The sequence below is a fragment of the Bos taurus genome, chromosome 18, assembly GCF_002263795.3.
Source record: "Bos taurus isolate L1 Dominette 01449 registration number 42190680 breed Hereford chromosome 18, ARS-UCD2.0, whole genome shotgun sequence".
Lineage (NCBI taxonomy): Eukaryota > Metazoa > Chordata > Mammalia > Artiodactyla > Bovidae > Bos > Bos taurus.
The window spans coordinates 8221031-8243224 of NC_037345.1; the positions used below are offsets into that span (position 1 = coordinate 8221031).

At 56.3% G+C, this 22194-nt stretch overlaps 1 protein-coding gene across 3 annotated transcripts in view; it reads left to right on the forward strand.

Annotated features, from left to right (window-relative positions):
* CMIP (c-Maf inducing protein) overlaps nucleotides 1–22194 on the forward strand; it is a 212974-nt gene that overhangs the window by 176631 nt on the left and 14149 nt on the right. For all 3 annotated transcript variants that reach the window (XM_024978891.2, XM_059877378.1, XM_010814380.4), the window contains 4 exons: nucleotides 2655–2758; nucleotides 4228–4332; nucleotides 9846–10199; nucleotides 17846–17911. In XM_024978891.2, the coding sequence (XP_024834659.1) occupies nucleotides 2655–2758; nucleotides 4228–4332; nucleotides 9846–10199; nucleotides 17846–17911 (629 nt within the window). The remainder of the gene's footprint in view (nucleotides 1–2654; nucleotides 2759–4227; nucleotides 4333–9845; nucleotides 10200–17845; nucleotides 17912–22194) is intronic.

Consider the following 22194-nt stretch of genomic DNA (forward strand, 5'->3'; position numbering starts at 1 on the left):
AAGAAAGTTCTCTGAGGGGTGGGGGTTGAGAGGTGTTCTGCCTGATTTGGGCTTTAATCATTTCAAGGGCACTCTCTGGCTTTGGCCAGCTGGGAGAAAAGGGTCCCTGACTGTTAACTTTAAAGTCACTGTGGATGTGGTGTGAGGTGAGGGTCACGTTCTCTCGGAGCCCAGAGCAAAGGTACTGGAGTTCCTTTGGGAAGAGACCTCATCTCATCGCACTTGTCAGGGACGGAACCACCCACCCAGGGCGTCCCTGGCCAGGGTCCACCCTCCTCAGGTACAGAAGCACTTAATAAGGGTTCTCTTAGGACGTCTGACTTCAAAGGGGAAAACGTCAAAATTCAGGCAGCCTCCCAAGGCTTGACTGTACAGCGTCTCCCTTATGTCTGGTTAGTTTTATGGGCCCAGAGTGTTAACCATGTAATTTTCTGGATAAAAATCAGAACAGCTACAGGGCAGACTCAGAATTTATAGCATCTGTTGTGGTCTGGCAGAGCCCGGGATCCCTCAGGCGAGAACCCTCTCTTCATGTTTATAGAACTTCCCCCCTGTGGTCCCGGCGTCCAGGGATGCTATAAAGCTTCACAGTCCGCTTGCTCTTGAAGTCCACTGATTACACACCGAACTGTGTGAGGAGAGCTGTAGGCAGGACCGGGTCGGGAGTGAGGCCCTCCTGCAGGAGAGGCAAATGTGACTGTGGCTCACGCCCCGTGTGGGAAGCACCACGAGCCTTCGGTGTCACCCACATGACACCCCCTAAAGCTCAGTGATTGGCCGGGACGCTGTTTGGGAGCTGGCATGGAGCGCCTGGTCACTCACTGGCCAGTGAGTGCCTAGCTGGCCGCCAGCCATGGACCTGTGAGTGTTCCTACTCTGCAGTTCCTATACTGCGAGTGCAGCTCTTGTTGGTATATCACGTGTTCCATCTCGTGGGTGAGCAGTCCTAACCTAGGTTAAGAATCTCAGAGTGTTGCTCCCTGGGCCGCAATAAAAATTAGATATGGAAGCAGTCATTAAGTACGTTCCCCTGGAGATTCTAAACAATGTTTTCACTGCGTCCCTAAGAATAATCATAGTTCCTGTGCCCACATGCCACTCACTGGCATGTTCTTGTAGCCAAGGTGGCAGGAAGATGTCGCCATGGTCCTAGTGGACCGCTGGCTGATCAGACCTCCTGCTTTCCAAGGGGAGCGTGTTCAACTTTGCCAAAGAGGCGAGATGTCCCTCACCCACATGTTCAAAGGCCACCAGGCCAATCTATAATGTTAAAAATGACCTTGGCTCTGCAGAAATCTAATAGAGATGATAATGGCAGTTATCTTTAGCATGGCTTAATGGAAGCAGTTTTCATAGAATCATAAAACCTCATGGGTGGAAGGGTCCTGGAGGTGAGTTCTCGGAGCCCTTGTTGCACAGGGAGCAACAGTGGGCCCAGGGAGGGGCGTTCCTGCCGCCTTCTCCCGGGGACTGCGGGCGTCCACCTCGGTGTGAAAGCACAGTCAGGCTTCAGGCAGGGGCCCCGTCTTCAAGCCCAGTGCGCATGTGTGCACGTAGGTATGTATGTGCACACACACACACGCACGTGTTTAGATTCCTTCTGAGCTTTCTCCGTGGCTTTTGCTGCCCTCCTCATGCAGAGGCGTAACTCTAGCAGGCAGGGTGGGAAGAGATGAGCCCCTACCCCTTGGGGAGCCTAATTCAGCCCTTCCCTGCAGGTGCAGAGCACCAGGCAGGTCTGGAAACCCACCCTGTGAGCTGGCCAGAGGAGGCGGCGGGCCGCATCCTACTCCGAGCTCTTTGCCCAGGGCCTGTGGGATCCATGAGATCCGCAGGGGAAGTCCCCAGGGGCTCTGTTTAGATTAGAGTCCTGGCCCAGGTTGCTTTTTGTTAAGTGGGTTCCCCCGAGTGGGGGCTGGAGGAGAAGCCGAGGAGGCTGGAGACCTCCAGGCTCCCCGCTGAGGTCGTGCTGGTCAACCTCATTTCGTACCTTGACCAGCCCTCCTGACTGTTGGCACCCCAGCTCGTGGGTTCAGAAGCCCAGCAACTCCAGGTCCCTAACATGATGTGGAAAAGGGCTCAGTCCTTGGCCCGGCCCACACTCTCCATCCCTGCTCTTCACTCTGGACACGTGATTCCTCCTTCCTGCCCCACCCCTGCTGGGCTGACCCCGGACTTACCAGCCACCTCCCTACACACACTCCCTGTCCAGGGCACACACCTGCCTTCCAGGCCACAGCTTTCAGGCACGCATGCCCACACAGGAAGCAGGGGGCCCAGAATCCCTTGGGGGCTGCAGAAAAGGCGTTTGTGGTCATGGCTGGAGGCCGGCTGGGCATCAGCAGGCCCCCACGCGGCCCAGCTGGGCTGTGTTCCCAGCACGTCTGGGTGGCGTGCTGACCCCTGCCCCATCGCAGGGTGGCTGACCAGGGCCAGGGACCCTCCTGTGCCAGGTCATCTTCCAGCTCCACAGGCAGCCATGGAAGGGTGTGAGCTCAGGAGTGAGCAGGCCCGTTCCTTCACGTGGAAGACGTGTGTGCTTCTAGGAGGAGGGAGTCGCTGGCGGCACCTTGTTGCTCACACACCCGGGGCAGAGTGGGACCCCACACCCCTTCTGGTCTCCTCCCAACCCCTGTCCTCTGCGCTCCCTGCAGGACTTTGGGAAGTGCCCACGACTGAGGCTGTTTACTCAGGAGTACATCCTTGCCTTGAACGAGCTCAACGCGGGGATGGAGGTGGTGAAGAAGTTCATTCAGAGGTGGGTCTCTCGTCTGGGGCCCCTCCTCTCCTGGCCGGCGGGCCAGCTTTCCCTAGCACCCAGGAGAGGCGCTGCTGGCGTTAAGAGGCCCCAGGCACCTCATCTTCTACAAGGGCCTCTTGGGTCCTCTTGACCATGTACCATCTGAGGCACTCACTTGCTGTGTGACATCAAGTCAGTTGCTGTACTTCTCTGATCCTCTTTCCTCTGTTCTCTCCCAGGATTGTTTGTGCAATTAATCAGATAATATCTGAGGAGGCCCCTAGCACAGTGCCTGATGGTCACTAGGAACTCGGGAAATGGCAGCAGTTGTAAATGATAAGAGTATTCCTGTGGGTGCTGGGGGTGTGAGGAACCTTCTCCTGGTAGCCCCGGAGAGTCCTCGATGGGGAACTGAACAGCCACCTCCCAAACTTGGCCTCGAGGAAGTCAGATCCTCTGAGTCACTTCCGGTTTTGGGGTGGTGGGGGAAGGGGGGTTGTTTCGCTCTGATTTTTTTAAACTTTTCTCTGTGCCTCAGTGTCCTCATCTGTAAGATAAGGACTATGGTACCCACTTGATCCGGTTACCGTGAGGACTCGATGAACTCACACATGTAAACACCAAGAATGGGGCCTAAGTGTGGCAGGAACATTAGCGATCGTCACAACTCTTCTCATTTTGTTTAAGAAAATTACAAGAGCCTGTTCAAGCCGGTTCCAAAAGCTCCTCAGTACCTGAAACTCACAAAGCATTTCCAGACCCAGAGGACTCTCCTTCTGCCAGAGCCCTGGGGACTCCAGGGCCCCCTTACAGCACCCAGTCATGGTTTATGAAACTGTTTCAGGTTAGGCCTCTTAGCCCCAGCAGCCATGACGTTTTTCCAGCAACGTTTTGGGTACTGTCCCCAGGCCCCAAACAGCACTGGGAATGGGGGTACGAGACCCATTTTACAGATGAGGAAGCAGACACGAGATAGCTGTGGTAAGTAACAGTGGCTGGCATTTGCAGAGGATCGTGTGCCAGACCCCGTGCCAGGCCAGGATGCCGATAATAACTTTTTCTTTCAAAGCAGCCCACATGGACAGGAAAATGAGGTGCTGTGAGTCCTCATTTACAGAACCACGGGGCATAAACGTGTTGGTCCCAGGCCGCCTGGCTCCTGTAGGCGACGTCATCCCCTGAGTTAGAGAATTGGGTCCTGAAATGAGGAGGGGGCCGATGTCCCCATTCCAGAGCTGAGGAAAGAGTGGAGAGTTTACAAAGTGTGCCAAGGTGCTCCGCTGGGCTGGAACCCAGGCTCCCTGAACCCAGGGATCCCCGGCCCGGAACTTGGCCCTCATGCCTGTGCACAGCGGAGCCCAGGACCCAGATCCCAGGGTTGCCACCTCCCTGCAGAGGACTGGGGCCACCCTGTCCCACCCCCCACCTCCCTGCCCTGGGCGGCGCCCCCACAGCCGCTCACTCACCGGCCCTCTGCTCTTTTCCAGCATGCATGGCCCCACGGGGCACTGCCCCCATCCCCGGGTCCTGCCCAACCTGGTGGCCGTGTGCCTGGCTGCCATCTACTCCTGCTATGAAGAGTTCATCAACAGGTCAGTGCCCTCGGCCTCGGGAGGACCTGGGTGGGACACACTCTGTCCAGGGACGGGGGTCTGTATACACCTGGCCAGCCGGGAGGGTGGAGTGGCTTCCACTGGAGCTGCCCCCAGTGCGTCTGCCAAACCCCCACGCTCCCTGGTGCCAGGGCCCAGACCCAGGCTGTGACGGGAGAAGCCGACACCGAAGCTGTCGTGTTGGCTCGGCTTTAGGGACACGTGTCTATTCTGAAGATTGCTCAGCCTCGGGCCCGTGTGACGGGAAGAGGGCGTGACAGAGCCACTGTCCTGGGTCCCCCAGGGCTTGGGTGCGTCGGCTTGTGAGTGAGCTAACCCCCTGGCAGCCGTGGGAGGGAGCCCGGGAGGCCCCTGAGCACGCCCTCAGGGGCCTCCCGGGAGACCGTGCGACGTTCTCAGAGCCCTCCCGCTGAGGGATGATGACGCCAGGTGGGTAATTACCAGCTCCCGTTCTTCCCGGGTCGAGGTTGGCTCCTAGGATGCAGAGTGACATAGGTGCCGTTAGTCACATGAACTTCGTATGGTGATCTCTGGGGTCACGAGGGAAGATGTGACCTGCAGGGCGCAGATGGCATCTGCAGCAGCAGCCTTGTCCAGTTGTTCAGGCGGTGCACTGCACAACTCCAGGAGGGCCAAATCGTGTCCAGGCACCACTAGAGCCGGGGCCACCACAGGAATATATTTCAGTCCTTAAAGAAGAGGCATTGGAGCATTGTTGAAAGCCTGAGTGAACTGGGCAACATGAAGATGTCCTGCCGGTCATTCCTGAGTGCCTGTTTCACGCTCTACAGCAGCTTATGTTTTTTTTTTTTTAAAAAAAAAAAGAGGAGGAGGAGGTTGAGAGTAGTCCACAGTCTGTACAGCCGTCCTCGGCTTCTCTGTGTACACAGGTGGTCACGTGCCCTGGCCTCGCAGCCTGTGCCTCTGGAGCTGATGCGCATGCGTGTCAAACGCAGCCCACCCCAGGAAGTATGAGGCACATCGGGGTGTCACACACTCTCAGGCTCCTTTTGCTCCTGCAGCCTCTCCCTCCCTGGCTCACTCCGCAGACACCCAAGCTGGGGCTTAGGTCTCGGGGCAGGAGCAGGAAACGGCACCTCCCAGAGCTTTCCCTCTGAGTCTTCATGGCTCTGCCTGGGTGCCCTGGAGCAGGGATTCCCTGACTCGGGATGCAGAATGGAATCTCTCTCCCAGATGACCCCCAGGAGAAAGAACCAGAATTACAAACCAGGCACACTGTTGTACACAGAGGGACCTGAAGACAGCAGTGACCACCTTCATCCTTTCTCTTTTTTTGGGGGGTGGGGGGTGGGGGCAGGTCTTATTGGCTGTGCCACACAGCACGCAGGGTCTTAGTTCTCTGACTGGAGATCGACCCAGGCCCCCTGCATTGGGTGCGTGGAGTCTTAACCACTCTTCCCACAAGGAGATCCCCTGCCCTCCAACACTCGTTTAGTGAGGGTCCATGGGGTGCCAGGTGCTGACGGCACAAGAGTGAAGCAGCCGCCCCCCGAGTGGCTGGTGAAACGGTGGACGGAGGGGGCAGGGAGTGAGAAAGCGAGCGGCGAGGTCAGGGCTGTGATGAAAGGAACCAGAGGCATCACTCACGTGGTCTACAACCCTGGGTGCACTTGAGTCACCCGAGAGGGCGCTACTAACTGAAGCCTGCATGAAGCTAAGCATAAAGTAAACCCTGGGATGCAGCTCCTCATCGCTGGGCTTCATCCATCGGGAGACAGGTATGAGATTTACAGCAGCGTTGTTAGTCACAGCCCCAAACTGAGATCTGCCTCGAGCCCAGTGTCCTAGGGCAGACACGCGGATAAGCTGTGGTCTGTTCACACGAAGGAATACCGCAGGGCAGTGAGCAGGAGCGAACCAGTGCACCCGGCAAGCCGGGGACTAATCTCCCAAACACAGTGTGGAACAGAAGAAGCTATAGAGTTTAAATCTTGTTCCTTAAAGTGCAAGAACAGGAAAACAAATCCAGGGTGATAGAGGCCAGAATAGAGGCCACCTGGCAGGTGGGGAGTTAGGCGTGAGAGGAGCTTCTGGGCCTCAGGAAAGTTTCACGTCTTGACCATGGTCAGTGGTTCTCAGCTGGGGGGCAGCTTTGACCCCCAAGGCGTATCTGGCAGCGTCTGGAGACATCTTGAGTTGCAGAAGGAGGGGTGCTGCTGGAAGAGTGGGTGGAGGTCAGGGATGCTGCTGAACTCACTGCCATGCATGGGGCAGCCCCCTCGTCCTCCCAGGAGTTACCTGAACCGTCTGGGAGCAAATATCAGGCATGTCCGCGTGGAGGAACCCTGGTCTGGTGGCTGTCTGTTACACCAGGGAACTTGTGACAGTCACTGAGCACTGCACCTGAGATCCGTGGACTCACCTGGACTGACGTCACCCCAGGGGTGTGCTGGAGCCCTGGCGTGTTCGGATCCCACAGTCAGGGATGGCACGTTGGCCGTTGAATTGGTCACCGTGGGAGTATTTACTCCAGGAAAATCGGCAGGCACTACCCCTCAGGGCTCCTGTTTTCTGCAGAGTTGGTTGTGAGATATTTACCAACGTCCCACTGGTTATATCTTTAAAAGGAAAAGAAAAAAAGGGTGCCTGGACTCCACCCACTGCAACTCTGATTTAGTTGGAAGGCTCCTGGCATCAGGTTCTGTTTGGTGTTTTGTTTTTTTTTAACATCTTAGGCAAATGGTGTGTGTGGCCAGAGCTGAGAACCCCTGCTCTAGGGGAAAGAGAGGAAGGGGTTCTGCGGAGCGGTGATGCTTAAACTGACATGTCCTGGCTGTCAGCGGGGCTGGAGGCAGGACAGGAGGACCCAGGCAGGGGACCGGCAGGCGCCCAGGCCTGGCGGAGCAGGTGGGCCGGCCAGTGGTCACGTGTCCTCTACTGGTGGTCCTTAAGCGCCTGCTTCACAGTCCCCTGGACAGATTATTTCAAATGCAGACTCCTGGATGCCGCGTCTCTGGGCCCGGCCCGGGAATCTGCATTCTTCGCAAGCTCCACGGGTGAGCTGCTTCAGGCGAAAGGTCCCTGCAGGGAAGGTAGTGAGGGAAACTGGCTGTGACCCGAGCAGAGAGAGGGACAGAGGCGGAAGACAAAGTTGGAAAGGAAGGCCGGGCCACAGAGGGACCTGCACTGCTGAGCGTCTCCCACCTCCCACGCCGAGCTGCTCCTGGGGTCCTCCTGCCAGGCCTGCTTACCTGACAGACCCCCAGGACCGCCGGGGCCGCTGCTTGGGGACCACTCTTTGAGTGGCAGGGCTGTGCCTGCCTTAGAGGTTTTCTTCTAAGGGCATTGTAGTCACCTGTGGGTTTTAAGTAGAGAAAGGACTTAATGTCCGTTTCTGGAATCCCCTCTCGCCACTGCTGCAGAGGCCAAGCATAACCTTGGGCATACCATTAGGCAGTGGTTGCAACTCGGTGCCCAGGGTGGAGGCCTGGGGAGGGTGAAGCGGGCCCTGGTGCCCTCCCCAGCCCACACGGGCAGCTCCAACTCCCTACTCAAGACAGCCCCGCTTCGAGGCCCAAAGTAGCTTGGGTTCTGAGAGCCACCGTGAGCCCTTCCAGGAAGTCACGCCACGGGCTGCGAGACCTTTCCTGGGCTCAGGTTCCCCCACCCTGCTGGTCAGTCCCTGGAAGATAGAGCCCCACGCCGTCCTCTGGGGCCATCCGCGGCGCTCTCTGTGGGTACACAATGTCCTCATACACAAAAGAACAGACAAGCTGACCCAGGTTAGCGTAGCTCGCTGGAAAATCACCCAGTCTGAGCCAAACAGCCTTGAAAATCCACTCCTAAATCCCAGCAGAGGCGAAAGGGATGGAGCTGAGGCTTTGGGTAGCAAGTCGGCTCCTCCGAGCCCCTGGAGTCAGCTAGCGCGCCTCCCCCACGGACCACACACAGTGTTCCATGAGCCATAGAATTCTTGGACTTCAGCTCAAGGGTTTTGTTTTCTTCCGCAGCAAAGCTTAGAGTGTATTTATCAAACATCCTTGGTGGGCTCTGCTCAGACCTGGCTCATGGCATGTGCTAGACCATTTGGGTCCTCTGAATGCGGTGGGTGTGAGTTGTACGCCCGGCCCACTTGCACAAGGAGCGTGCATGTCTCTTTGGACACATAGCCACGTGCGTGTGGCCCATTTAGGGAGGGTTGGGACAAGCAGCTGTTTGTGGTCACATCCTTGTGCTCTGAGTCCCTGAGAGCAGCAGCCTCAACCTTGACAGCACACACAGGGAGCCCCAAACCTTACTGGTGTCCGGACTCCACCCCAGAGAGTCCAACCTAACGGGACCTGGGGATGTTTAGAAGTGCCCCAGGGGACACTGGTGTCCAGCCAGGGATGGAGAGCTCTGGGGCAGGGGCAGGAAGGGCGAGAATGGCGGGTGGAGGAAATCAGGGAAGACTTCTTGGAGGAGGTGGACCTGCATAGGCTCATCCTGCGTCTTAGAAGTGGAGGCAGCAGCCTGGTTTCACATCCCAGTCCCGCCTCCCCACTAACAAGCTGTGTCATCTAGGTAGTCATTTGACCTCTGGTGGCATCTTTTCTCATCTGTAATGTGGAGAGAGAAATTCCTCCTCTTCAGAGATATCTGAGAATGTCTGTGTGAAAGTGCTCGGCACCGTGCCAGCCCAGGGGCACCAACAAAGGACGCCCACTGCTGGAGTTCCCTTCACTCTGAAGTGCCACCTCGCAGTATTTGGAAGCACCCGGGGAGGGGGCATTTTACCTCTGACAAGTCCTGCCGTAAAGAGGCCCAGCATTTCCCACTCACGTGTGACCTCAGTGATGCCACAGTGCCCTTTGCCCAGCTAACACCTATTAACCCTCTGCACCCACGTCATTCCTCTAGGTGGTGGAGAGGCTATTCTAGGGAGTTAGCCAAGAGTGGTGGGTGCTGCAGATAGGAGTGACCTGTGGACCACAGGGGACCAGAATCTGAGGTTTGGGGTCCCTTGGAAGGGGGTTCTGTGGTGGAGAGCAGATGGTGAGCTTTCTCAGCTGGCAGGGATAGGGTGGCAGAGGCGGGGCTTGGGGCTTGTCCCGAGGACCTTAACCTTATGGCCTCAGCTGGAGGGGACAGTTAGACCACAGGAAGCAACTGGAAGCCAGATCGCTAGGAGGTCTCCAAGGTATGTCTAGAAGGCGTCTTGGTGGAGGTGGACGCTGAGTCAGTACTGAGCTTTATGGGTCAGTAGAGAGGTCAGCATTCACTCATTCACAGTCGTGTGTCAATCACCTGCTGCGTGTGGGGACACCAGCATGTGCCTTAGTGACAGGCGGCCCAGTTCAGATGCCACCTCTGAACCTCCACCTCTCCTTGTCTGCAGGCCTTGAGCAGGCCTGTGTGCTCGCTGGTGGGTGGGAGCCGGCCCCCCACCCGATCCGGGACCGAGGGGGGCACTGAGCAGGTGCAGCCCTGCCCGTGACGTCCGGGACCCCCCCCCAGGGCTGCACTCACGGCCCTCCCCGCCTCTCCTGCAGCCGTGACAACTCCCCCAGCCTGAAGGAGATCCGGAATGGCTGCCAGCAGCCCTGCGACCGGAAGCCCACCTTACCTCTGCGCCTTCTGCACCCAAGCCCGGACCTGGTGTCTCAGGAAGCCACGCTCTCCGAGGCGCGGCTCAAGTCAGTGGTCGTGGCCTCCAGCGAGATCCACGTGGAGGTGGAGCCCGCCAGCACTGCCAAGCCGGCGCTGACGGCCAGCGCGGGTGACGACAACGAGCCCAACCTCATCGACTGCCTCATGGTCAGCCCCGCCTGCAGCACCATGAGCATCGAGCTGGGCCCGCAGGCCGACCGCACGCTTGGCTGCTACGTGGAGATCCTCAAGCTGCTGTGAGTGACCCCGCTGGCCAGGCGCCTTGGGTGGGGGGAGGGGCTCACAGCTGGGGGTGTGAGTTGAGTGTGCACACGCATGAGTGTGGGTGCACAGGATGCAGACGCAGGGCATGAGGGCACAGGTTTTGGGAGTGTTGGGAGTGCAGGCCAGGCTCTGTGTGCATGAGTCAGGCATGGCACAAGCAGGATGTCCACACGTGTGTCCATGAGTCTGAGAATCTGTGAGTGCACACGCCTGCCCAGGCTGTGCTGCAGTACGCGGTACCCGAGTGTGTCTGTGTGTGGACACCTCGGCGTGTTGTGTAAGGTGTGGGCTCATTCTGAGTTGTGATTGTCCTCGTGTGCGTGTGAGTGCCTTTGGATGTATGAGGGCAGCGTGTGAGTGGTTGCCTCCATGTGTATGACTGTGCATATACGAGCTGGGTGCGGGATGGATGTAGATGCCTCTAAGAAGCCCGTATGTGTGTTTCAAGTGCATGTACACAAGTGTGGTTGTGTCTGGGTGCTTGTGCTGCTTCTGTGCATGCGTAGCTCTTGAGTGCTCACGTGTGGGTGTGAACACTTGTGCACAAGAGCTGGAGTATGTGTGTGTTTCTCTGTGTATGTGTGCAGAGGTGCCCATGAGCCAGCATGTGAGTGTGTTGCGTGATCTATGCATGCTCTGTGTGCATGGTGTGTATGTGGTGTTGTGTCCTGTAGCCTCATCCGGTGGGCAGGGAGGAGCGTACCATGCAGATGAGGGTCTGCGTGCCTGGCTGGTCGGAGGAGCCCTGGGCGGGAGCCAGGAGACGTGTTCTGTTCTGGGTGGTGCTTCTGAGCTGGGTGCTCCGGGCCCGTGCATGCCCCTTCCTGAGCCTCGGCTGTGGGACTCTGAGGAGCCTGTGGTGTCTGTGAGGGTGAGTACGTGCATGCACGCACAGGCACACACACACACACCTGTGCACACAGATACACGCCTGTGCGCACACATGCATGCACATATGCACACGTTAAGCAAAGGCTTCTCATGTTTGGAGGCGACTGAATGCAGCCCCCTCAGACTCTTCCTCAGCCCTTGCTTTGGCCCCGAAGAGGAGGCAGTGGTCTCCCAGGGCTCAGCCCAGCCTGGCTCATAGTTCTGGCAGCCAAGGCCAGCCCAGAGTGCACGTGCATTTAGCAATGCCCCCACCCAAAGCAAATCCCAGATTCCGCCCAGAGAGCATCCCCCAGAACATATCTCAGTTTGAGGCTGAAGAACTGCCCACCTCTTCCCGGGGTGGCAGCCAGCCCTCCGAGGGACAGACCAGCACGGTCCCGTCTCCTCCTCTGGCTGGGCCCTGGTCTCCTCCCCGGACCCCCGAGTCCAACTGTTCTCTGCAGACACCTGGAGCTCCTGGGCCTTGTGGTGGCCTGGGCCCTGACTCATATTTCTCATTAAGCACTAAGGGTTTGAGTTTCATCACACAGTTGACACTCATTTTTTTTTCCCTTCTTCGTAAACACATGCATGAATGACGACTCTGTTCTTCCTAATCTGCTTCCAGACCTCCTGCCTGCCCACACCGCCCAGCTGCCAGGTCGTGGGTGGGGGTTGGGGGGCCCACCGGGCAGTGTTCCTGACCGCTGCTTGGAGCAGCCCCTCCCGCCAAGTTCGGGGGTCTCCACGAAGCAGGGTGCACACTTCCTGAGGCCCTTTTCCCCATGGGGGTGCTCAGAGCACAGTTTGGGCCTGATTACTTCTCCTGGCCGCTCTCCTCTGCTAACTCTGCCGCCTGCTTGAGTCCCTGGCCCACCGGAGGGCCTCACATCTGTCAAATCCGCAAAACCTCTGAAGTATGATCCGCTGGAAGAAGCACACATTCAGAGTCAGGCTTTTGGGTTCAGGGGCTGGGGATGTCCATGTCAACTTGGGACCGGGGGCTGGTTACACGCCCTCTCTGAGTCATAGCTGCCTCCAAGCAGAGAAGGCCTGGGTACAGCACAGAATAAGTACCCCCCAGGCACAAGTACTGGGCAGATGGGGGTTACTGTACTTTCAATAAGAACAACTGTATTTCCTCTATTTTAAGGTACTTTTGGGACTGAGACACATCATCTATTTAATAACAGCACTTAGGGAGGGGAAAAAAAATTATGGGATTCAGTGCAGACTCAGTTTGCAAGAAACGTACATCTGAGAATTGAGGAAGTGCTGCCATAGGACTTAGTCTGCTGTGTTCTTGGGGCCTCGGTTTTCTCATCTGTAAAGTGGGTGTTTTCCTCAGAGAGAAGAATTTAGGACTTGGTGAGAGTGGACTGCTGTGATCAATAGGACGGCTCGCTAGATGAGAGTCATGTGTAGACAATGAAAGAACAGAGGCTCTCGTGTGAAATTGAGGGGTCTTTTCAGCACATTGTGGGGTCCAGAGAAGCCCTGCCCAGAGCCAGGGCCCAGCCTGGCAGACCGCATCCACAAGGAGCAGGCACCTCTCTATCTTGAGAGAGTGGGCGAGGGTCCTGGTTAGTGGTCTGCCCACCGGAATGCCTGCAAACCGTTAGAGTCTGACACCTTCAGAAAGGAACATAGGCCACAATCAGCTCCCCGGAGACTCTTGCAAAGGAAGAGCCCAGCACAGGTCAGGGCTGACACTGAAATCATGGTGTGAGGGCCAGGCTGGGTGGTACGATGGGAGGAACATGCACTTGGGAGTCAGACAGACCAGCTTTGGCCTCTAGTCATCTGGAGTCCAGCTCTTAGCCTGCTGGGCACGTGTGTGCAGTCACACATTTGTGTATCCATCCCTCTATGCATTCTTTCATCAAACACTGACTGCACGCCCAGAGGGGCCAGGTTCTGTGCTAAATGCCAGGGCCCCTCTGCTCGAAGCCTCTGGTCCCAGTAGTGCCAAGTGCTGAAAGCAGCGGCATCGCCCAGTGGGGTGGAGCGTGGGAATCTCTAGGCACAAGTGCCGTGGCAGGCCGAGGGATGCCCTTCTGTCCAGGAAGAGAAAAGCTGCCGTCACGAGGGCTGGATGGGCACGTTGGCCATTTTCTCATCAGCTCGAACCTGTCTTCCTGCTTGTTACTTTTGCAAACACCTGGATTTTGAAAGAGGCCTCAGTGGGCTGGGGGTCAGCTGGAAGATGCCTCACCCTTCTGGGGCCCGTAGGGAAAATGCAGATGGACTTGGGGTTGTTCTAGTGACCAAGAAACATACTGGTGACCAGAATGTAGAAGGCAGGTGCTGGGGACATGGCCCAGGACAGCCCTGCTCGGTGAAGAACTTGCTCAGCCAGACGTGTCGGATGGCACAGCTCTGCAGAGGGGAAACATCAAGGGTTTGGTGCAAGGAAGCGGGGAGACTGGAGACATAAGAATGGCTGAAATAGCCTCCGGCAGGCTGAGAGATGGAGAGAGGGGCTGTTATAGGCGAGGGGCCAGGATGAAGCCACAGAGTCTGATGAGGCTCTGGGGCGCGGTGGACTAGAGCCCAGCCAGCATCCTCTGTCCTCACGGGGGTCCCCAGGCCCCAGACGCGACCACTACCAGCTCACCCTCCACCAGCCGCTGTCCTCCCAGGGGGACTCAGGATCGCGAGCTGGGTTCCCTGGGGGGCAGGGGTGGAAGGACCACCTCCTTGATTGCACATGAGTCCACATCTAACTGATGAGCTGCGTTAGGACTCTGAGTCTGCCTCTCCGGGCCTTGGTTTTCCAGTTGTGAACTGAGGATGGTCCTCCTGGTCAGTGTGTTCCCGCCCCCAGGGCTGCCTTGAGCATTCAGTGAATTCCTGCGTGCCTCGTGTTCACCACAGCACCTGGCATCTGCGGGCTTGTGGCAAGGACAGGAACCCGGGCCCCACAGTCAGCGTCTCTGCACGTGGGCCTCTGGCGAGGGTTGTAGATGTTGCTGGCAGAGCAGCAGAAACACATCTGTACGTGTGTGCGCAGTGCACGTGTTCTAGTAGGCGGACCCGTCTGTTTGGAACCTTGCAGGTCCAAACTCCTGGGGCTCGTGGCCGCTCAGTAGAGTCCACACGCTCCCTGGTGCAGCCGAGAACCCTGATCCGCCCGCAGCCCGGGAAGGTCCCCAGTGGGGTGACGGGGCCGAGAATGGGGCTTTGCCCAGGTCGCCGGCCGCAGAGATAACAGCCACTCATTTCTCACTGTAGATTTTAATCCCTGGGCCAGCTGGTTGGCCTGTTCAGAGAGCAGATGGTTGTGCGTGTGATGGCAGGAGCAGGGCAGGGCAAGCCTCCCGACACACCCTCCTGGCACCCTGGTCTGCCTCACCCCAGGTGCCCTGCTCACGGTCCTCTAGGAAGGCCGTGGACCTCCCGCCAGTCCCCTAGGCCTCGCTCTGCCCTAGTTCACCGCCCCCAACCCCGGAGCCCCTTTGAGGACCCCACCCCCACCCCAGGGAGCCACCCTGCAGGGTGTGGCTGCAAGAGACCAGGGTTCGGGTTGCACGCTGCGTGCAGGCCGCCATCAGGACCAGGCCTGCCTGACCCAGACCCTTGTGCTTCTGAGAGGCTCGCGTGGCCCCAGCGTCTCTGGCTGGGGTGTCTCCCCAGGCACCTCGTCCAGGGGCGGCGCAGAGCCCCAGTTTCATGGCACCGGTCGAGCTGGGACGCAGATCTGCCAAAGTGCACCGTCTCCTGCCGGGTCAGGGCGGTTGTCCACACCTTCAGAGCTACCCCGCCCTCACTTCCTGCGTCCCCCGCCTCCCCAGCCCAGCTTGACCCCGGTGTTACCCACCCGCCATCTCCCCGCGCCCGCGAAAGGAAGTCCTCGGTCACGTCGGCGCTGAACCCCTCGTGGAGCAGCACGGGGCCGGAGGCCTGGGTCTGCTGCTCAGAGAGCCTCATTCAAGTACAGCTTCTCCCTCGTCAGCTCCGTGACCTTCAGCAGGCGTCCTGGCCTCTCTGGGCCTGTCTCGCCTCTGTAAGCAGGGGTTAGGGGAGTCCGTGCATGCTGTTTGGCCCCCAGGGCGCACCAGAAGCCTTGAGGATGTTTAAGGGCCCCTGGTCCACCCTCACTCCCTCCCTGAGCCTGGGTAGGCCTGGCTGTCCTGTGCTTCCCAGGCTGGGCTCAGTCCTCCCAGCCTGACTGGCAGCTCTCCCTGCCCCCAACAGGCCGGCCTGGCTTGCCAGCCTGGAGGCCGGCCCTGCTCTCAGGGTGCTCGCGACAGGCGCCCTGCTGACCATGGGAGTCCCACCCCCATCCCATGGTACTGGCCAGCCCCCCGGCTCACGCACCCGGCCGTGGCCCGACACTGCCACTGGAGCCTCCAGACTGGTCACACTGGGCGTTTGGAGCAGGTCCAGGAGCCGGCCACAGACTTGGAGCTGGGCAGGGCCGCGGCCAGGAAGGACAAGGCCCTACCCCTCGTCCTTCGCCCCTGGTTCTCCTCCTGGTCCCGCCCGCTTCCACCCAGACCCCAGCCCAGCTGCCCACTTGGCACCAGGTGACGCATGCTGTTCACCGAGCAGTGGTGTGACGTCCCCTTCCGTTCAGGAGCGAGCCCCGGGCCAGGCAGATCCCACCCAGGGGCCCCGCAGGCACCCACAGTCCCGGCCCGACCCTGGCCTGGGCCTCTGACATCTACTCTGGTTTGTGGTTGTTGCTCAGCTGCCCCGTCGTGTCCGACTCTGCGACCCCATGGACTGCAGCACGCCCAGCCTCCCTGTCCCTCACTATCTCTTGGAGCTTGCCCAAGTCCGTGTCCACTCTGATTATGGAGGATTTAAACATTGCTTAGAATTTTCTGTATTAGCAGCCTTTCCACACTGAGCGTTTTTTATCATCTTTCTTAAAGCACAAGAAAAACTAGTACGTGCCCCTTTTTGAGAACAGGAATGGGCCTGCCTCTGCAGATGGAAACAGTGGGCCGGACCACGGACTCTGGAGCCAGGCTCCCGAGTCACAGTGACCATGTGACCTTGGGCCTGTGCTCACCGAGACTCAGTCTTCTTGGCTGTAGAATGATGAGCTCACTGGGTACCCTGGAGGAACGCAGGTCTGATCCACACATGTGCCTGGAATAGCCTCTGGTTTGTGATGGGCGCTGTCCACAGCGTTTGCACCGATTATTCTTAAATTTGTCTAGAAACCATGAGTGAGTCAGTGACATGTTGGGGCGGGGGGATGGGTTCAGAGGGAGACGAGGCGCCTACCGAAATCGGCGACGGCAGGTCTGAGGTCAGAGGGGTTTCCACGTCCTGACAGGGGCTCCCTCAGCCCAGCACCCCCCGCCCCGGGCAGTGGACACCCAGTCTTGCCACTGGAGTCTGAGGGCCTGGCTGGGTATCCTTGCTCCCAGCCTCCCGGCTGCCTGAGCTCGGCCGGGTGGGGAGGCATTCCAGGCCTCACTTCCTCACCTGGAGGGCAGGTGTGATCCTCCCGTCCTCAGGAGCCTGTCCTGAGGACTCAGAGAGCCAGGCTGTGCCCAGCGCACGGCCTGGTAAAGGGCTCAGTAAACCTCAGCTGTGCCCACCCCAAGGACTTATCTGAGGCTCACAGGCCTGTCTGGGAATCCGTTCCCGTGCGTCCGGGGCTTGTGTTTTTCCTCAGCACACTCCAGCATGTGCGCTGGACCCCGAAGGCTGCCCCGTTACCGCCCTTTGTGTGGAGGAAGGAGGGCTGGGAGCACTTCCGACCCAGGGGTTATCTACACTGTGCTGGGTGAAAAGATCTTCCTCCTCTTTTGGGGATAAAGTACAGGCAGACACGCGGCATATAAACAGATACTGTATGCTGGGAGCACAGTTAGGGGAAAGTGTTGAGAAAGCCCCTTGGGGCGGGGAACAGGAAGGCCCAGCTCCGGGAAAGAAGGTTGAGAAACTGAATTCTGGGAATTCCCAGGGGTAGGATCCGTGGTACCCCTGCCAGAGGCCCAGGTTCAAGCCCTGGTTGGGGAAGTAAGATCCCACAAGCTGCGGGGTGCAGCAAAAACGACCCCAAAACAAAAAACCATCGAACTCTATACACAACCGAGTCGTGGGGCCATAGGACCAAGAGTTATGTCTGGGGTCTGGGGCCACCCTCTGCCTAGGCCAGGCTCCCACAGAGATCTGGGGGCTAAGAAACAACGAAAGTGCATTTTCTCTCATTTCTGAGGGAGCTGGCACTCTGGCATCAAGGTCTGGCTACTGTTGGTTTTGCCTGAGGCCTCTCTGCTTGGCTGGGAGGCGGTCACCCCTCTTTGTGTATCTGTGTCCCGAGCTCTGCTTATGGGGACACTGGTCGGGTTGAATCGGGGCCCACCCTAGTGACCCCAGTTTACCTTGCTCTCATCTTTGAAGGCCCCACCTGTGTAAAGCTACTGTCTGGGGCCTCGGGGTTAGGCCTTCAACGTGTGAATCTGCAGGGGCACGTTCCAGCCCACAGCGCAATGGTGGTCTGAGAGCTGGGTGCAGCAGCTGGGAGGTGGAGTCCGGGAGCTGGGGGGCTGGCCCCTTCGGTGGCTGTGGCCAAGTCTCTGGACAGGCTCGACAGGCCCCGCCGCCACGTTGCAGATGGCACGTGCTTGTCCCTCAGGGTCCCTGGGAGCCAAGGTGACCGAGAAGAGTCAGAGCCACTGTGGTCCCTGCCTGACTCTCGCCCCATCTCTGACCCTCAGTGATGACGCACCGTTAACCTCCCCAGGTCCAGACCAGACCTGACTGTCACCCCTTCTCTTTCCAGGTCGGACTATGATGACTGGAGACCGTCTCTGGCCAGCCTGCTTCAACCCATTCCATTCCCCAAAGAGTAAGTCCCCCACATGTCCCTGGAAACCTTTGGCCTAAGAGAACAACCTTCACCGTCCACCCTGGCCTCAGTGGGGGACTGGTCAGGTCGTGGGACGCACCTGGGATGACAGAGGGAGGTGGAAGCGTTGGTCCTCGGCCGGGGACCCGGGAATGTTCACACCCCCACCCCGAAGGATGGGGATACACCTCATTGCATGGTTGGATGGCTTCACTGGGCCACGAACACAAAGCTCTCTGCACTGGCCTTCAGGCAGTCAAGTTAGCGATGCTTACGGAGCATCAGATGGAGCTGGGCGCCTGCCCCTCCTGTCTCTGAGGACCAGAGTGAAGATAACACGAGTGAGACCGCTCCGTCTGGGGTACAGCCAGATGCTGAAATGCTCCCTTGTTATCCCCGTGACGGTGATCTCGCTCCACAGTGAGCTGGGCCAGAAATGGACCCTTCGGTCTCTCTGGATGGTCCTCATCCCGATTATGAATTTTATCTCGGGGAAGAGGGAGAGAGCTGTCTGATGGATAATGGCCCGAGGGGAAGGCTCTGTCTCCATCAGATCAGATCAGATCAGATCAGTCGCTCAGTCGTGTCCAACTCTTTGAGACCCCATGAATCGCAGCACGCCAGGCCTCCCTGTCCATCACCAACTCCCAGAGTTCACTCAGACTCACGTCCACCGAGTCAGTGATGCCATCCAGCCATCTCATCCTCTGTCGTCCCCTTCTCCTCCTGCCCCCAATCCCTCCCAGCATCAGAGTCTTTTCCAATGCGTCAACTCTTCGCATGAGGTGGCCAAAGTACTGGAGTTTCAGCTTTAGCATCATTTCTTCCAAAGAAATCCCAGGGCTGATCTCCTTCAGAATGGACTGGTTGGATCTCCTTGCAGTCCAAGGGACTCTCAAGAGTCTTCTCCAACACCACAGTTCAAAAGCATCAATTCTTCGGCGCTCAGCCTTCTTCACAGTCCAACTCTCACATCCATACATGACCACAGGAAAAACCATAGCCTTGACTAGACGAACCTTTGTTGGCAAAGTAATGTCTCTGCTTTTGAATACGCTATCTAGGTTGGTCATAACTTTCCTTTCAAGGAGTAAGCGTCTTTTAATTTCATGGCTTCAGTCACCATCTGCAGTGAGTTTGGAGCCCAGATAAAGTCTGACACTGTTTCCACTGTTTCCCCATCTATTTCCCAAGAAGTGGTGGGACCAGATGCCATGATCTTTGTTTTCTGAATGTTGAGCTTTAAGCCAACTTTTTCACTCTCCTCTTTCACCTTCATCAAGAGGCTTTTGAGTTCCTCTTCACTTTCTGCCATAAGGGTGGTGTCATCTGCATATCTGAGGTTATTGATATTTCTCCCGCAATCTTGATTCCAGCTTGTGCTTCTTCCAGTCCAGCGTTTCTCATGATGTACTACTCTGCATGTAAGTTAAATAAACAGGGTGACAATATACAGCCTTGACGAACTCCTTTTCCTATTTGGAACCAGTCTGTTGTTCCATGTCCAGATCTAACTGTTGCTTCCTGACCTGCATATAGGTTTCTCAAGAGTCAGATCAGGTATTCTGGTATTCCCGTCTCTCTCAGAATTTTCCACAGTTTCTTGTGATCCACACAGTCAAAGGCTTTGGCATAGTCAATAAAGCAGAAATAGATGTTTTTCTGGAACTCTCTTGCTTTTTCCATGATCCAGCGGATGTTGGCAATTTGATCTCTGGTTCCTCTGCCTTTTCTAAAACCAGCTTGAACATCAGGAAGTTCACAGTTCACATATTGCTAAAGCCTGGCTTGGAGAATTTTGAGCATTACTTTACTAGCGTGTGAGATGAGTGCAATTGTGTGGTACTTTGAGCATTCTTTGGCATTGCCTTTCTTTGGGATTGGAACGAAAACTGATCTTTTCCAGTCCTGTGGCCACTGCTGAGTTTTCCAAATTTGCTGGCATATTGAATGCAGCACTTTCACAGCATCGTCTTTCAGGATTTGGAATATCTCAACTGGAATTCCGTCACCTCCACTAGCTTTGTTCGTAGTGATGCTTTCTAAGGCCCACTTGACTTCACATTCCAGGATGTCTGGCTCTAGGTCAGTGATCACACCATTGTGATTATCTGGGTCGTAAAGATCTTTTATGTACAGTTCTGTGTATTCTTGCCATCTCTTCTTAATATCTTCTGCTTCTGTTAGGTCCGTACCATTTCTGTCCTTTATCGAGCTCATCTTTGCATGAAATGTTCCTTTGGTATCTCTGATTTTCTTGAAGAGATCCCTAGTCTTTCCCATTCTGTTGTTTTCCTCTATTTCTTTGCATTGATCGCTGAAGAAGGCTTTCTTATCTCTTCTTGCTATTCTTTGGAACTCTGCATTCAGATGCTTATATCTTTCCTTTTCTCCTTTGCTTTTCGCTTGTCTTCTTTTCAAAGCTACTTGTAAGGCCTCCCCAGACAGCCATTTTGCTTTTTGCATTTCTTTTCCATGGGGATGGTCTTGATCCCTGTCTCCTGTACAATGTCACGAACCTCATTCCATAGTTCATCAGGCACTCTATCTATCAGATCTAGACCCTTAAATCTATTTCTCACTTCCACTGTATAATCATAAGGGATTTGATTTAGGTCATACTTGAATGGTCTAGTGGTTTTCCCTACTTTCTTCAATTTAAGTCTGAATTTGGCAATAAGGAGTTCATGGTCTGAGCCACAGTCAGCACCTGGTCTTGTTTTTGCCGACTGTATAGAGTTTCTCCATCTTCGGCTGCAAAGAATACAATCAGTCTGATTTCGGTGTTGACCATCTGGTGATGTCCATGTATAGAGTCTTCTCTTGTGTTGTTCGAAGAGGGTGTTATGACCAGTGCATTTTCTTGGCAAAACTCTATTAGTCTTTGCCCTGCTTCATTCCGTATTCCAAGGCCAAATTTGCCTGTTACTCCAGGTGTTTCTTGACTTCCTACTTTTGCATTCCAGTCCCCTATAATGAAAAGGACATCTTTTTTGGGTGTTAGTTCTAAAAGGTCTTGTAGGTCTTCATAGAACCGTTCAACTTCAGCTTCTTCAGCGTTACTGGTTGGGGCATAGACTTGGATTACTGTGATATTGAATGGTTTGCCTTGGAAACGAACAGAGATCATTCTGTCGTTTTTGAGATTGCATCCAAGTACTACATTTCGGACTCTTTTGTTGACCATGATGGCCACTCCCTTTCTTCTGAGGGATTCCTGCCCACAGTAGTAGATATAATGGTCATCTGAGTTAAATTCACCCATTCCAGTCCATTTTAGTTCGCTGATTCCTAGAATGTCGACATTCACTCTTGCCATCTCTTGTTTGACCACTTCCAATTTGCCTTGATTCATGGACCTGACATTCCAGGTTCCTATGCAATATTGCTCTTTACAGCATCGGACCTTGCTTCTATCACCAGTCACATCCACAGCTGGGTATTGTTTTTGCTTTGGCTCCATCCCTTCATTCTTTCTGGAGTTATTTCTCCACTGATCTCCAGTAGCATATTGGGCACCTACTGACCTGGGGAGTTCCTCTTTCAGTATCCTATCATTTTGCCTTTTCATACTGTTTATGGGGTTCTCAAGGCAAGAATAAAAGAAGTGGTTTGCCATTCCCTTCTCCAGTGGACCACATTCTGTCAAATCTCTCCACCATGACCCGCCCGTCTTGGGTTGCCCCATGGGCATGGCTTAGTTTCATTGAGTTAGACAAGGCTGTGGTCCTAGTGTGATTAGATTGACTAATTTTCTGTGAGTATGGTTTCAGTGTGTTTGTCCTCTGATGCCCTCTTGCAACACCTACCGTCTTACTTGGGTTTCTCTTACCTTGGGCGTGGGGTATCTCTTCACGGCTGCTCCAGCAAAGCGCAGCCACTGCTCCTTACCTTGGACGAGGTAACCAGGGCCTAAAATGCCTGCAGGCCTCTGTTTTGATAGATGCGAAGCAGCGGGCCCCGGGAGGCCACCCCGAGCCCTCTGCGGAGCCTATTAACGAGGCCATGTTTATGAAATGCGGCCCTCCAAGGGGACATTACCCTCGGTAATTGCCCCATTTGCCGGCCTGGCTGGTCCCTACAGCCCCCAGGACGTGAGACCGGAGAAATCCGACTCCTGAGGGCAGTGGCGTCACTGGCGGCAGCCCTGGCCCCACGGCCCGTGGGATGCACCTGACAACGATCCATGATGCAACTCTGCCCCAGGGGCGGTCCCCGACCGCCGCTCTGATGCAGCCGGCAATTAGCGCAGCTGTGCCTCAGCGGTGGAGCGATCAACACAC